The 15,806-nt window shown below is 44.8% G+C and overlaps 1 protein-coding gene across 3 annotated transcripts in view; it reads right to left on the reverse strand.

The window, feature by feature from the left end:
• OSBPL1A (oxysterol binding protein like 1A) overlaps nt 1-15,806 on the reverse strand; it is a 249,901-nt gene that overhangs the window by 65,968 nt on the left and 168,127 nt on the right. For all 3 annotated transcript variants that reach the window (XM_073550826.1, XM_073550827.1, XM_073550828.1), the window contains one exon: nt 15,432-15,585. In XM_073550826.1, the coding sequence (XP_073406927.1) occupies nt 15,432-15,585 (154 nt within the window). The remainder of the gene's footprint in view (nt 1-15,431; nt 15,586-15,806) is intronic.

Genomic DNA, 15,806 nt, shown 5'->3' on the forward strand with positions numbered 1-15,806 from the left:
AAAATTCTTCCTTTGACGGATCCTTTAAAATAATGGTCCGGTGCCAAACGTTGTGGTCAGTACAGGAACGGATCCGTTATCCGCCATTTTAGCGGATTTTGACTGACCAAAAAAACTGATGTGTGAAACAGGCCTATTCGTTCAGAAACAAGGGATGTTGAAAGTGGCAAAGTAATAACAGGTGAGGAAATTCTAGTGCACAATACTGATACTTTCATGGCTTACCAAGGAAGAAGAAAAATCAAAACGACAACTGATTGGAAACTCTCTCCTTTCTCCCACTCACCTCAATTCATCACAGGTCCTGGACGTGTGTTGCCTTTCCCACCCTCCACCCCAATCCATTGTAAGCCCATGCCTTGTGTCCTCTTCTGTCCTACTCCCCCAATTACAAATCCTTGCCTTGTGTAATCTCCCTCCAATTCATTACAAGTCCTGTCCTTTGTCTCCCCTCTCACTTTTCCTTTTTTTTTTTTTTTTTTAAGGAGAGAAATCGATCATCTCTCTAGATGATCTCCCACACACCCCCACCTGACTGTCAATACAACGTGTACTTCCATGTAGTTCAGAATCCTGTTAGGATTATCTGTTGTGGATATCTGTTAGGATGAATCTGTAGTGATCCTTTCTTCTATTCTTACATAAATACGGTATATAAATGTTATCCAGTCATATACAGAAAGGGAAGCTGAATTGTGGTCTTGAGCATTGTAATTGTGTGACAGGTACTGTGCAGTAATTATCAGCTGTGATATGAGCTTTTTTGTCTCCCTCTGCCCATGGAGAACATCAGTGCTACAGCTCATGCCACAACTGGGCAAACTGCAGCCGCAGGCCACATCTGGCCCTCTGGCTGTTCCTGCGGCTGAAGGGCTGACTCAGACTGGACCACAGGCAGCACCATGCCCTCGCCCACAGCCGTCAGCCGCCCACTGGCAATTCAATCCACATCTTCAGAATTCAGACAGCGGTGACTACTATACTGCTGGATGAGGGACCGCCAGCTCCTTCTTCCACCAATCAGCATGTACGACTGACAGTAGATGCAGTGTGCAGGGTGGTGAAAGGGAGCGCGGTATGTGTGAGAGCTCATACTGAGTACAGAGGGGCTACGTGGGGGCTCATACAGCATACAGAGGGGCTACGGGGGGTTCATACTGTATGTAAAGGGCTGTGTGTAGGCTTATACAGTATATGGGGGTCTGCGCATACTTCTGCTCATATTATACAATTAAATATAAAAATTATATTGAACATATGAATAGTAATATTGAGCAGAATTAATTTCAGCCTATTGATTCAGACTGCCACAACAGTCAAGGTCTCTCATGCGGCTCCTAGGGAAAATTAATTGTTTACCCCCGGTTTATACACTTACATCATACGAGGAGCTCTAATCACATCACCCCCCCACACCACAACAACAACATGTAATTTCCATAAAGGATTCGCCACAACATTAAATGACACAACTGATGGGACTACAATGAATTTTCAGATAGAAACAGATAACTAGATAAGGTAATTCTAGACAAGTTATCATGTGGGTCTAGTCACCAGGAACCTGTCAGCAGGATTGTGCACAGTAACCTACAGACAGTGTCAGGTATACTGAATAAAATGATACCTTGGTTGATGAAATCCATCTTGTGGCTGTTTCTTAATCTTTATTTCCAGTTCTGTATTAATGATATGCTCGTGCCATAAGGCGGGGCTGGTGTATGTGGTGCTCTGATTAGATATTCACAGTGCAGACTGCTGACAGGTCACTGATCCCTCAATGACCTGCCCCCTAGTTTGCATAATGAATACCCAACATACTAAATAAAAAAAATAAAAAAACCCTTCTGCAGGCAGCTTCCTTTCCATCATGGGAAGAGTAGACAGGATGCTTTCTCTGAATGCCTTGTCCTTTAATTGTGACTAACTGGTCCAGCCAGATCATTAAAGTCCTGGCTGTACAGGTGGCTGTCACCACTGTGTTAAGGGACCCTGCCACCATTTCCCAAGCGCCTTTTAGAACGGTATCTGCCTTTTTATCTATCGAGTCCTTTAGATTTCCCATGTCCTCAAATGGTAGCGAGGCTTTCCTATATGCCTTAGTGAGTTAGTGAGCGCCGCATCCAGCTTCGGAGCTTTATCCCATGATGACGAGGCAGACTCCTCGAAAGGATAGCTTCTTTTGAAGGCCGGAGGTAAGGAGCCTTTCATTTCTGGTCTCCTCCATTCCCGTAGAATAACAGAGCAGATTTTATCGTTCAGCGAAAAAGACCTGCATGTTCTCTGATCCAGACCACCAAACATTACATCCTGCATGGATTTCTCTGGCCGGGGTTCAACAATCCCCGTGGTATTATTAACTGCTTTTACCAGCTTATTCACTCGGTCAATAGGGAAGCAGAAATGGCTTGACAAGGCTTCCGAACAGGATGAAGTTGAGGCAGATGAGGCGGAGAAAATCTCACCCGAGTCACTATCACCATCCGACACCGGGGATCTAGGCTCCCTTATTTTTGCCTTACAGACACATTCCTGGGAAAGGGATCTCCCTCAGGCTAGAAGCAAAGTCTGGTGTTTCTTCCGCTACTATCTGTTGAATGCATGGCTGGCACAGTCTCTTCCCATAGGAATCTGGCAGTAAGGTCCTGCAAATTGCACATGCCTTATGCTTGGCCTTAGAGGTACATTTCTTCCCCTAGCAGAAATTTGGGAGAGACAAGGGTAAGACTACATGACTGAGCGAACTTTCACGAAGATCACTTACCAGTGAAGCGTAACTGAATGGTACCGGAATTCGTGGGGGACATCTCTCAGCTGAAGGATCCTCCTTAGGGGCTGGAGACTCATCCAGTCTGATGGAACCTCTCTGACTGGATCTCTTATCACCCATACGACCACCTCCTGCGCTACTACGCGTTCGTCCCTGGGACACTCTCGAGTGGGGCTCCTCAGTGAGCTGCTGCTGGACAGGTGAATGCTGCACCTGTGCCTGCTGCTCTGCCGACTCCACGATTCCTTGCCGGGATTATGAGTCTAGAAGCACTTTGTCTCGGGTGTGGCCAGTCCTTAAATATCCTAGGCTACACACCAGATCTGGTACCCCCGGACTACCGTGTCAGCAGGTCCTCCACGTGGTCTGCCAGGTGATTCCTCCCCTGAAGTCTGCCAGCCGTGCCCCTGACCCCCGGCACTCCCACTGCCTGTGACACCCCCTTCTGGTCCGATGCTCTAGACCCGCATGACCTTGACCGGTGCCCCCTTTTACCCGGACGCACCTGTCCACAGCTCAAGGAATCGCGTCCCACCCGGATTCACAGCGTGGACCGCTGCATTATCGGGCATCCCGAACGCGTCGTAGGATGCGTGTCCCAGCTGCGTCACAGTGAGCATGTCCCAGCTGCGTCACTCAAGGACGCGTCCCGGTCGCATCACAAGGGGGGTAGCCCAGCAGCATCACCGGAGCGCGCCTCAGCCATGTCACAAGGGGTGCATCCGGCTTGCCACCTCCCAGGCCCGCCCATTGGAGGTACACCCGCCATACGCCAGTACCGCGGCCCAGAGCACACACACCGCCACTAGTCTCCCTGGACCCACTGTGGCGCTTCCAGGGTACCGGACCGGCTGAGGCAGGGGACCCCCGCTGCCTGAGAAAACTGGCTGGGCCCAGTAATGACTTCTATCTTCTACCTTCTTCATAGGTATGTCTAAATAGGTTCATCTGTCAAGGACAGGAAACCAACTGATGCGGGAGAGAGGTGCCACCTTTTTACGTCTGTAGGTTTTCTGTCACTGAAGGGCAGATCCCCTCTCTCGTGGTGCAGTCATGGGAGACCGAAAAAATTACCGTAAGCTTTATTCTCCCTGCAGCCGCTCACACTTCAGAGGAGCGACGTAGAGTGGTTACAAGCACTGCTCACTATACAGTGAGTGGCTGAGAGCTGAAATCACTCCCTGGAACTGTCACTGAAAGCTGGTTCTGCAGTATGTGTGTGCAGAACAGACTGACAAAATCGGTGAGCGATTACAGCGCTCTGACTATATAGTGATCGGTTACTGTAATACTTCTCTGCACCTCCCAAATGACTGGCAGCAAGTGGCTGCTGGGAGAATAAAACTTTTTTCTCCTTGTAACCTTCTCCAATAAGACATCTAAACAGGATGTAGAAACCATTTACCATCAGATTACCACTATATCCTAATCTGCGGGTTTCTGGATGGGACATCTTTTTAATATCAGCCAACAGCAGCTTCTTAGTGCCCATTAGCAGCCAGATGACAGTCAATACAGCAGTTGTAGAGTAAAAAGCAATTTCTAGAAGACTTAAACCAACAGTGCAGCTATGGCAAGTATCTGGCATGATTTCCAGAGGTCATGATATGTGCAAGGTATATCCTGTCCTTTCTGTAACACTGCACTACAGAAACTCATCAATGCAAGATGACAATACGGTAACAAGGGGGAATATCAATTGACAGAAGCTGCAAGTAGTCATTTTCCATGTGAGATTTAGCAAACATATATTATAATTATAAGACACAAATGTGGTCAGTGTGTGCTATTATTGCTTTACAATGAGTATTCACAGAAAGGCCATGCCTATAGAAAGCCCAGTTAGGATTCTGCACTGCACCAAGTTAGAGCAGTCAATCCCTATTGTGTGATGGTGTTATAAGGGCAATAGTATGTGGCCATTTCCTGGTGTTACATGCGTACAGTATGCTGGTGCAGAATTTAAAGGGAATAGGTTAGCAGGAATTCATACTTAAACTATTTATATGGACACGTAGTTCTTTCAAAGACAAGTCCAGTCTGTTCCCTGAGAAAGCTACAAATGAGGCGTTAGAGCTATTGTCAATCTGAAGCCTTTGTCGCTCCAGCTCTATTCCTCCTGGTGCTTGCCTAACTGCTCCCTTGCCTGAAGTCACACAGTATAGAGGCTGCAAGCAGAATGAAGATGTGCTGGGCAGGGAATAGAGCTGGAGTGACAGGTATCAGATTGATAGCTTTTCAGCCTCATTTACATATCAATACACATGCTGATTTCTCAGTGATGGAGAAAAGGAATGGTCTTGTAAAGGCATTACTGGACATGTCTTAGAAAGAGCTACATGGGCATATAAATACTTTGGGTGGGGGACAATTCCTGCTAGCAGAATCCCTTTAAGGCTATGTGCCCACGTAGCGTTTTAAACCAGACACTCAAAACCGGACTCCTTCCCAGAAAACGCACGATTTTACCGCGATTATCGCATGCGAAATTCAAGCACTTTCCAAGCGATTTGAAGCATCGCTTGGAAAGTGATTGACAGGTTGGTCACACTCGTCAAACATAGTGTTTGACAAGTGTGACCAGCTTTTTACTATTGAGGCTGCCTATGCGGTATCAATAGTAAAAGATAAAATGTTAAAAATGATAAATAAAAAAAAAAAATAAAAAAAAAATCGGGGTATATTTACCTTCCGACGTCCCGCGCAGTCTCAGCGACGCTCCCGTTCCCAGCGATGCCTTGCGAGACCTGTGATGACGTTGGTCTCGCATTGCTATAGTGATCTCACGAGACCGCTAGAGTAACGCGAGACTACGTCATCACAGGTCCTTGCCACAAGGCATTACTGGGAACGCTCAGGCCCAGGAAGGCTGCACGTGACACCGGAAGGTAAATATAGCCCGATTTTTTATTCTTTTTTTTTTTTTTTTTACAGGGGTATGGTACCCAGGGCCTGGAGGACAGTCTCCTCTCCTCCACACCGTGGGTACCAACCGCACATGAGACGCTTAACTTTGCGCATGGTGGGCATAGCCACATGCGGGAAGTAAGCGGTTCTCATGCATTCCTATGGGTGCGGAATCACGGCAATTCTTTGCGATTCAGCAAAAAGAATGAGCATGCTGCGTTTTTTTCCGCGATGCAATTCCGCCACAAAAAAAGTGAAGAATTAGTACAACATGTGCGGAATGCCATAGGAATGCATGGGGGGCGCCCTGTACGAGTTTTTTTTTTTTAAACGTTTTCGCAGCGTTTTTGCGCCAAAAACGCTTAAAAATCGCATCATGGGCACACAGCCTAAGGCTGTGTGCCCACGTAGCGTTTTTTAAGCATTTCTGCAGCGCTTTTAGACAAGCGTTTCTGCTGCAGAAACGCTTAAGAAAAGCATCCAATGGTTTTGTAATGGAAAACGCACATGTGCTAATGGTGCGTTTTTAAACGCTGCGGAAACGCTTAGCGGTTAAAAACGCATAATGTTCATTAATTTTGTGGAATCGCATACGATTCCGCATACCATCAATTATATGGGCAAAAACGCTTAGGAAAACGCATGCAAAAACGCTTACAAAAGCACGTCAAAAAACGCATGCGTTTCCCCGGGAGCAGGGTGTGCGATTCTGCTCAGGTTTATTCTGCATGAGAATTGCTATGTGGGCACATAGCCTAAAGGGGATCGGTCACCAGAAACTTCTATCTCAGTGATATGTTAATTAAATTCACCGCACACTCAAACAGACTTTATGCAAATAGGTGTTCATTTTATGTAATAAAATGAACACCTATTTGCATAAAGTCTGTTTGAGTGTGCGGTGAATTTAATTAACTTGTAATTAGGACCGTTGCACCTGCACCTCGTCTATATTTGACTAGAGTGCACACTAACTACCCAGTTTATCTCAGTGATATAACAGTCTGAATACAGATTGTACCTAAAAATTAAGAATTTTGGAAATGATTGATCAGTCCTGAGAAAGAAGCAGATTTCCCAGATATATATCCATCAGGGTTTCATCAACTTGTGTGAACAGGCTTGTAAATCAGCACCAACAGGCAGGTTAGTGGCCAAGATAGGGGTGTCTAAACATGCCATAAGTCCCCTTCTTTCATTTATATATGATAATTATTTCTTAAACGGAATCTGTAGGTAGGACCAACCTTCCTAAGGCCTGTTTCACACTTCCGTTTTTGTGTCCGCCAAACGGATCCGTTTCCGTTTTTTGACGGAAACTGATGCCAACGGATCCGTTTTTTTAAAAACGGATCCGTTTTTTTGACGGATCCGCGGTAACCGTAATGGAAGTCTATGGGACAAAAAAAACGGATCCTGCAAAAAATGGCGGATCCGTTTTTTTACGGAAAACAACGGATTTTGACGGATTTGAAAAAACGGAAGTGTGAAACAGGCCTAAGGCCTCTTTCACACATCTGTAGTTGGCGGTCAGCTGAAATCCACTAAAGGGGGAAAAAACTGATCCGTCGCCGTTCAGGGAAGATCGGATGACAGCGGACTATGGATCTGTGGAAGGAGGAAAGCGCCGTGAATTTAAGTGACCGCGGTCCTTTTAAAGCATCGCCGCCATATCGCAAGATTGCAAGAGTACCTCCATGAACGAGTGCAGGCCTTGATCGCTGCGGGCATCTTTGAGATCGGGCAATCTCGCGGTGGCGAGGAGAGATCGGGCAATCTCGCGGTGGCGAGGAGAGATCGGGCAATCTCGCGGTGGCGAGGAGAGATCGGGCAATCTCGCGGTGGCGAGGAGAGATCGGGCAATCTCGCGGTGGCGAGGAGAGATCGGGCAATCTCGCGGTGGCGAGGAGAGATCGGGCAATCTCGCGGTGGCGAGGAGAGATCGGGCAATCTCGCGGTGGCGAGGAGAGATCGGGCAATCTCGCGGTGGCGAGGAGAGATCGGGCAATCTCGCGGTGGCGAGGAGAGATCGGGCAATCTCGCGGTGGCGAGGAGAGATCGGGCAATCTCGCGGTGGCGAGGAGAGATCGGGCAATCTCGCGGTGGCGAGGAGAGATCGGGCAATCTCGCGGTGGCGAGGAGAGATCGGGCAATCTCGCGGTGGCGAGGAGAGATCGGGCAATCTCGCGGTGGCGAGGAGAGATCGGGCAATCTCGCGGTGACCGGTGGCGAGGAGAGATCGGGCAATCTCGCGGTGACCGGTGGCGAGGAGAGATCGGGCAATCTCGCGGTGACCGGTGGCGAGGAGAGATCCGGCAATCTCGCGGAGAGAGGACAGAGAGAGAGAGAGAGAGAGAGGGAGAGGGGGAGAGAGAGGGAGAGAGAGAGGGAGAGGGAGATTCTCCAGCAGCCAGATTGGATTTAGGGTTAAGTATGTAGTAGGAGGCAAAAATGCAGATCCGGCTCCCAAAAAAACGTTGCATTTTCCGTCCGGTGCTGTAAGCGGAAGCCAACATTTTGGCGGATCCGCAGAAATACGGATGCAACGGACGACCGTCAGTTAAAATCTGCCGCTAATGCAAGTCAATGGGGAAAAAACGGATCCGCCAAGAAAAATGGCGGATCCGTTTTTTTGGCAAAAAGGCGGATTTTGACTGATGGTGACAAACGGATGTGTGAAACAGGCTTAAGCTGTCTATATGGGAATGTAGGTCAAAAGAAGCTAAATAACATACCTTTATAACTGTGATTCAAAGACTGCCAAAGAAATTCACATTTTTCTTATATGTAATTCAGCTGTTGTGAACTATGGACCAGACAAATTTTTTTTTTTTTTTTAGAGAATCTGCCACAAGAACCAATTTAAAATGAAAATTGGCATGGCCAGTGTGAGACAAGTAACTTACACAGGACAGGAGAATTCAACTCTGTCTCATTACAAACATATGCTGCAGCTCTCACAGCTCTGCTGTATAACAACCTTGTGACATGGAAGCTGAGAGGAACCTTAACATTAGTGTCTGTTTAGAAAGATAGAAAACACCAACGAGTTTCTGGTGCGTCAAGCACCCTTGGTATGGTATACCGAAGCGCACCAGAAACAATTCAGTGTTTTCTTTCATTCTAGACATGGATATTATTTGGAATTTTTGATATGTATGAAAAGTTGTTTTTTTTTTTTAGGTCTGTGGAAATGGATCTCTTCGTCTTGTAACCAAAACTTACAATCCCTCCACCCATGATGTTTTGCATAATGTACTAACATGTAAGCAGGCAACAAAATAATTCAAATTCTTCTTCTGTTCTCCTCCTGGAGTCATTACATCTCCCCTGTCCCATCTATACCATGACATGAGCAGACATGTCACTGCCTCTGAGTGTCAGTGAACATGACATTCCAGGGATGTGACACATTCTGATATTCCACTTCCATACGAGAACCGGAGCATTACAAACAAGAAGAAATCTACAGAAATGTGCTCCGACCCTTATGAAGTCCCATTAAAGGGAACCTGTAATGTTAAATATGATATCTGATCCGCAGGCTGAATGTTATAGAGCAGCAACTATATATTCATATACAGAGCAGCAGATCAGATTGATGTACATTTTTGTAGGAAAAGTTTCAGTAAAACTTTTATTGATTAAAATCCCGTGTGTTGGTATATATACAAGCCCAGCGGGTGGTCCTATTAAGTGACTGACCTATGACCGTGCATAGATCGTTGTTAATCGCTATTACAATCGCCCTCTGGACCCATATGGATACAGACACTATGGATTTCAATAAATAAAATACAAGTTATCCCATAATGTTAAATCTCGTTAATTTTAAGACACTAAGTTCCCAAACCTCTTAGGCTATGTGCACACGCTGCGGTTTTGGCCGCAGCAGAACTGCAGCAGTTCTGCAGACAGTGTACAGTAGCATGTTATCCTATGGGATTTACATTCGGCTGTGCACATGCTGCGGATTTTTAACTGCGGAAAAGCTGCTGTTTTGAATCCGCAGAATGAATTGACATTTCAATTCTTTTCTGCGGATTCTGCTGTGGTTTACCATCTCCTCCATTGTAGAGATGATAAACCGCAGGCCAATCCACAGGTCATTTTACCTGCGGTTCCGCATATAAAAAATCCGCAGACCAATCCGCAGCGTGTGCACTTAGGCTTAATGAATTAAGAGCATCTACTATAGCACATCCCCTCATCAAGACTAACGTTGTTCACCCCAGTCTTGAAGGGGCGTGAATGAGTCAATTCATTAAGTGGTGCACGCTTCTTACTGAATACAGAGCGGCAAGCGCCTTGTCAGAAATTTTTTCAATTGGCCCGCAGTAAGATTGTGATGTTTGGTACGCCACAGCTTGTCATGGATTCGATGAGCTGTGGTGCCACAACCCCATTCCGCCCCAGCCCCACTCACCTTGGCAGAGCTGGATGAAATAGGTGTCAGAATGCCAAAAGTCCCAACATTTCTGTGCTACTCAGCATTACGCAAAAATTCTGAAACTTTTCAAATTGATTTATGTCAAAATTCTGGTATAATTGCTTTGATGAATCAGTGCTCAGGTTTGCACTATCCAAGAATTAGACAGCATTGATAAATATATCCCAATACGTACATGTTTAGGGAGTATTACAATGACGGCATCTGTACGTGTGAAGATCTTCCAGGTGCAGGCTGCATCTGCTCTACATGATATTAGCTTATGCTTCGTGGCATGATATTTTCTACAGGCAGCTGGTCACTGATGAGTATGTGATGCAACCTAGCAAAATATCAGCTACGTTAGACGGATCCAGTAAAATGGAGGAGTGCAGAAGAGGGCTATACTAGATGGAGAAGGAGAGAAAAATTAAATTGTTCACATGTTCAGTAGTAATTGCAGTGGCTTGGCAGGTAGAAGTATCAGAGCCACAGAAATGACAGCAAACCCAAGTGTTATAAATACACATGGTCTACGATAAGGATAAGTTGATTTCATCCTGCACATATACAATGTGCAGAGCAAAGATCTCAGCCCCAATATAGTGCCTGGCAAAAATGACTGAAGGCTTTACCTGTTTCAATACCAAGGGATGGGAGAGATGGGTCCCGAGGAGAGCAATAAATCTTCTGTGTAATGGTAATAAAGTGAGGAATTGCTGATATAAGGCGAGTGTAAAGTAAAACTTTTTGGAAATATTTCTTGAACAGAACACCACATGTAGTCAGTGTAGGAAAAAGGAAGAAAGATAAAAAAAAAAAAAAAACAGTAGAAATAAAGTGCTGGATGTATGAATGGCCCAGTGTACATGGCAAATATGTAAAATCTGTTTCGCCCTTGTAAGCCAATATAGGGGCATTTGGATGAAAAACTTGGAAGTCCACTGGGCCATTACACAGCACAACAGTACTACACCACTTCTCCCTCCTAAACATGTATTTTTGTTACTCTACTGTCACTATGTGGAACTTCTCATCACAGAACACCCATATGGGCAGTGGTCTACAGTACATAGCTTGCTGAAATCAGTTCACATGTCTGTTTTCCCCCAAATATCAAGTCAAGTCTCTACCCTCTTCTGCACCTCATACTGTGCTCCATTTCTGCAGAGCCTTCCATGTAAGTTACACCTTCCTAAAATCTCCTGAGCATTCCCGTCCAGCAAACTGAAGTGGAAGTACGGAAGTAACCTTAGACAGCTAGACATAACCATCACACTGTAGGCGAGAGCAAGACCAGTTCCAGCAATTTTCCAGTACACTAATACTTCGAATTACTCCATGCCCAGTGCCAACCCTTGGGCTTCAGTGACATCTGTTGAGCATGGCTGATAAAGACAGAGGCGCTGAGCAGACTTCAATGACACCTATGGGAGCTAAAACTAGTCTGGAAATCATGAGGAGGATCGATGTACTAGCCAGGAATCTCTACTCATTGTACCCCTGTAGATTACCTTATATAAAGATTTCAAATTCATCTGCTCAGAAATGGAAAATCCATTTGTGCTGCACAAGCCATGTTTGAACTTCTGATTAGTCTGGTAACCCCAACAGGTTCCCTTTAAACACAACTTTAACCATTAATGATCATCCTTTACAGGCTGCATCTATGGTCAGCCTTGGAATATTGCTCAGTAATTCTTGTAACCCTTTCCCTACATAGAAACTATTGCTCCCCATTTTGGGGCAGGTGTATGGGGCGGTCTCCAGAGCCGAGTGCCCTCTAAATGCTGGTTGCGTTATATAGCAGTGACGTGAACTAGCTGCAATTCAAGCTGTTTAAACACAGGCAGCAGCATTTATGTAGCGTCAGTCCAAGGAGGAGCCCAACATGCAGTCTAAGTGAAGCTACCGCTAATTACGAATTTAAAAAAAAAGTGTATACCCCAGTAAAAACCTACAGCTCCTCAAAAAAAAAAAAAAAAAAAAATAAATAAATAAATCGACAAGCCATCACATAGCTCCATTGAGGAAAAATTGAGTAAAAAAGCCATTGCTCTAAGAAATGGTGACAGACCATTTTATTAAAACTTTTCAGCACTTACATAAAGAAACTATATAAGTTTGGCATTGTCTCAGTCACACGGACCTGGAAAATGTTGATGAAAGGTAATTTTTACCACATAATAAACAAAATCATTGTCAAAACAACACATGGTTCCCAAAAAAAGGGAACCTTTCAACTGATCCATGTCACCCAGACTAAGGGCAGCACGAATCAGAGCCTGGCTGTACAATTGCACAGAGGTATATCTCGTCATTCAAAACCACAACTCATTCTAGAAAAATAGAAGCCCTCGTCTGGCCATGTTGGCAGATAAAATGAAGTCCTTGGATGACTCTTGGAAGAAGGGAGGAAAATAAAGAGGAATAAAATAGCTCGACATGGTCGCAAAGAGGCTTGACACTTGGGGATAGACTTTGCTGTGTTAAGGGTATCGATTTGTGTACGCAAACTGTGGATTATGTGCCACCATTTCCAATAGCATGCCATACCATGCCAGGGGGAAACAGAAGTGCTGAATACATAAGCAAGCCCGTTATACAGTGGGGCAAAAAAGTATTTAGTCAGTCAGCAATAGTGCAAGTTCCACCACTTAAAAAGACGAGAGGCGTCTGTAATTTACATCATAGGTAGACCTCAACAATGGGAGACAAACTGAGAAAAAAAAATCCAGAAAATCACGTTGTCTGTTTTTTTTTCATTTTATTTGCATATTATGGTGGAAAATAAGTATTTGGTCAGAAACAAAATTTCATCTCAATACTTTGTGATATATCCTTTGTTGGCAATGACAGAGGTCAAACGTTTTCTGTAAGTCTTCACAAGGTTGCCACACACTGTCGTTGGTATGTTGGCCCATTCCTCCATGCAGATCTCCTCTAGAGCAGTGATGTTTTTGGCTTTTCGCTTGGCAACACGGACTTTCAACTCCCTCCAAAGGTTTTCTATAGGGTTGAGATCTGGAGACTGGCTAGGCCACTCCAGGACCTTGAAATGCTTCTTACGAAGCCACTCCTTCGTTGCCCTGGTGGTGTGCTTTGGATCATTGTCATGTTGAAAGACCCAGCCACGTTTCATCTTCAATGCCCTTGCTGATGGAAGGAGGTTTGCACTCAAAATCTCACGATACATGGCCCCATTCATTCTTTCATGTACCCGGATCAGTCGTCCTGGCCCCTTTGCAGAGAAATAGCCCCAAAGCACGATGTTTCCACCACCATGCTTTACAGTAGGTATGGTGTTTGATGGATGCAACTCAGTATTCTTTTTCCTCCAAACACGACAAGTTGTGTTTCTACCAAACAGTTCCAGTTTGGTTTCATCAGACCATAGGACATTCTCCCAAAACTCCTCTGGATCATCCAAATGCTCTCTAGCAAACTTCAGACGGGCCCGGACATGTACAGGCTTAAGCAGTGGGACACGTCTGGCACTGCAGGATCTGAGTCCATGGTGGCGTAGTGTGTTACTTATGGTAGGCCTTGTTACATTGGTCCCAGCTCTCTGCAGTTCATTCACTAGGTCCCCCCGCGTGGTTCTGGGATTTTTGCTCACCGTTCTTGTGATCATTCTGACCCCACGGGGTGGGATTTTGCGTGGAGCACCAGATCGAGGGAGATTATCAGTGGTCTTGTATGTCTTCCATTTTCTAATTATTGCTCCCACAGTTGATTTCTTCACTCCAAGCTGGTTGGCTATTGCAGATTCAGTCTTCCCAGCCTGGTGCAGGGCTACAATTTTGTTTCTGGTGTCCTTTGACAGCTCTTTGGTCTTCACCATAGTGGAGTTTGGAGTCAGACTGTTTGAGGGTGTGCACAGGTGTCTTTTTATACTGATAACAAGTTTAAACAGGTGCCATTACTGCAGGTAATGAGTGGAGGAAAGAGGAGACTCTTAAAGAAGAAGTTACAGGTCTGTGAGAGACAGAAATCTTGATTGCTTGTTTCTGACCAAATACTTATTTTCCACCATAATATGCAAATAAAATGAAAAAAAAACAGACAATGTGATTTTCTGGATTTTTTTTTCTCAGTTTGTCTCCCATAGTTGAGGTCTACCTATGATGTAAATTACAGACGCCTCTCATCTTTTTAAGTGGTGGAACCTGCACTATTGCTGACTGACTAAATACTTTTTTGCCCCACTGTATTTACACGCCAACCTGTCGCAGAGACCATCAAAGTCATTGGAGAAGTGTGGTGTGCATTTCATCCTGGCAGATCAGAGAACATAGACTGTGCTGCAACGTATCATCTTACAGACACCGTTCCAGAAGTGACCGGAACAATAATTACACTATACAGAATGTGTACCATAGCGTCCGCGTATGCCGACATCTAGACTAAAATTAGTTATATAGGAATCCAATGCCACAAAAGTAAAAAAAAAAAAAAAAAAAAGTATGGCTCCTGTCATCAAGATGCCATATATACCAAGGAGACAACCAAGTGAGAGATCAAATGACTGGAAACCAAAAAGCAACTGGAGATACATTAATAAATAATGTTTAATTACCAGAGTGAAAGAACAATGAGCAACAAAGCGCATACTGACCAGGCCCAGCGTAGTAGAGTTTCCAATAGTCAGGCATCAATTCTCTAATGTTACAGCCAGAACACAAGTCACAAGAAATAAAAACGCTGCCTCGTTACGGTGAAGAAAACTGGGAAAAATTCCTGCGGAAAGTCTGGCTTCACTGGGCACAGGACAGTGCTCCGACCCTTCTGTTCTAGGATTTGGTGAAGAACCAGACGCTTAGGCCAAGTACATGACATTATCTTACACTATAATGTATAGAAAAAGGTTTTTCACTTTTTTCTGTGTACATTCAGTTTTACTAATAATCTTCACTGCAGGGAAATTCATATGGCCAAACAGACCAAAAATGGAAAGACAAGCCAAGACATTTACAAGAAGGTTCTTGCCTGAGAACAAGCTGCAGTCACACACTATATTCCTAAAGGGTCATTATAGGCTTGCTGAATGGCTCATCATGAATAAACCCTTCTTTCTGGCCTATTAGTAGTTTAACTGTGTACTCGGGAGAACAGCTTTCCAGATTGTCTAGATTAACTCTTTCTGCCCACAATCAGGCAGCACACATTGTAACTTCTCCGTCCGCAGACTAAGCTCAGAAAATAATAATTCTCACAAACTGGGAGTTCTTCACTGGGCCTCTTCGGTACCCATCATTATAAAAGAAAAAGGTTTTGCACATTGAATGGTGTATGGTGAAAAGACATCAGTCAGAGCTACTCTACCTGTGTTTCTTGATGCCATTTGATGTGGCGTCTCCGCCGCCGGGCTTCTTCTCATCTGACATGTTGGCTTCGTGAAAGTTAAACTCCAAACTCTCTTCTGCTGAAGAATTTCCAACCGTCTCAAATCCAGTCAAGGAATGATCAGACTCTGAATCTAAAAAGGACAGTTGTGTGAAAGATGTACGCTGCAACTACCGAAAACTTCTCACATTCACTGAGCACTGAAACCCGAGGAGGTGACTTTGTTTTCTGACAAGCTCAATTCATTAACAGATGCATCTCACATCAGCTCTTCACGTTATATAGGGGAGACAAAACGAGCAAACACCACTCCAGTATTACACATATATACTATATATTATATATATTTTCATG

Source organism: Dendrobates tinctorius, unplaced genomic scaffold (assembly GCF_039654945.1).
Source record: "Dendrobates tinctorius isolate UK_male_01 unplaced genomic scaffold, ASM3965494v1 ptg000171l, whole genome shotgun sequence".
NCBI lineage: Eukaryota > Metazoa > Chordata > Amphibia > Anura > Dendrobatidae > Dendrobates > Dendrobates tinctorius.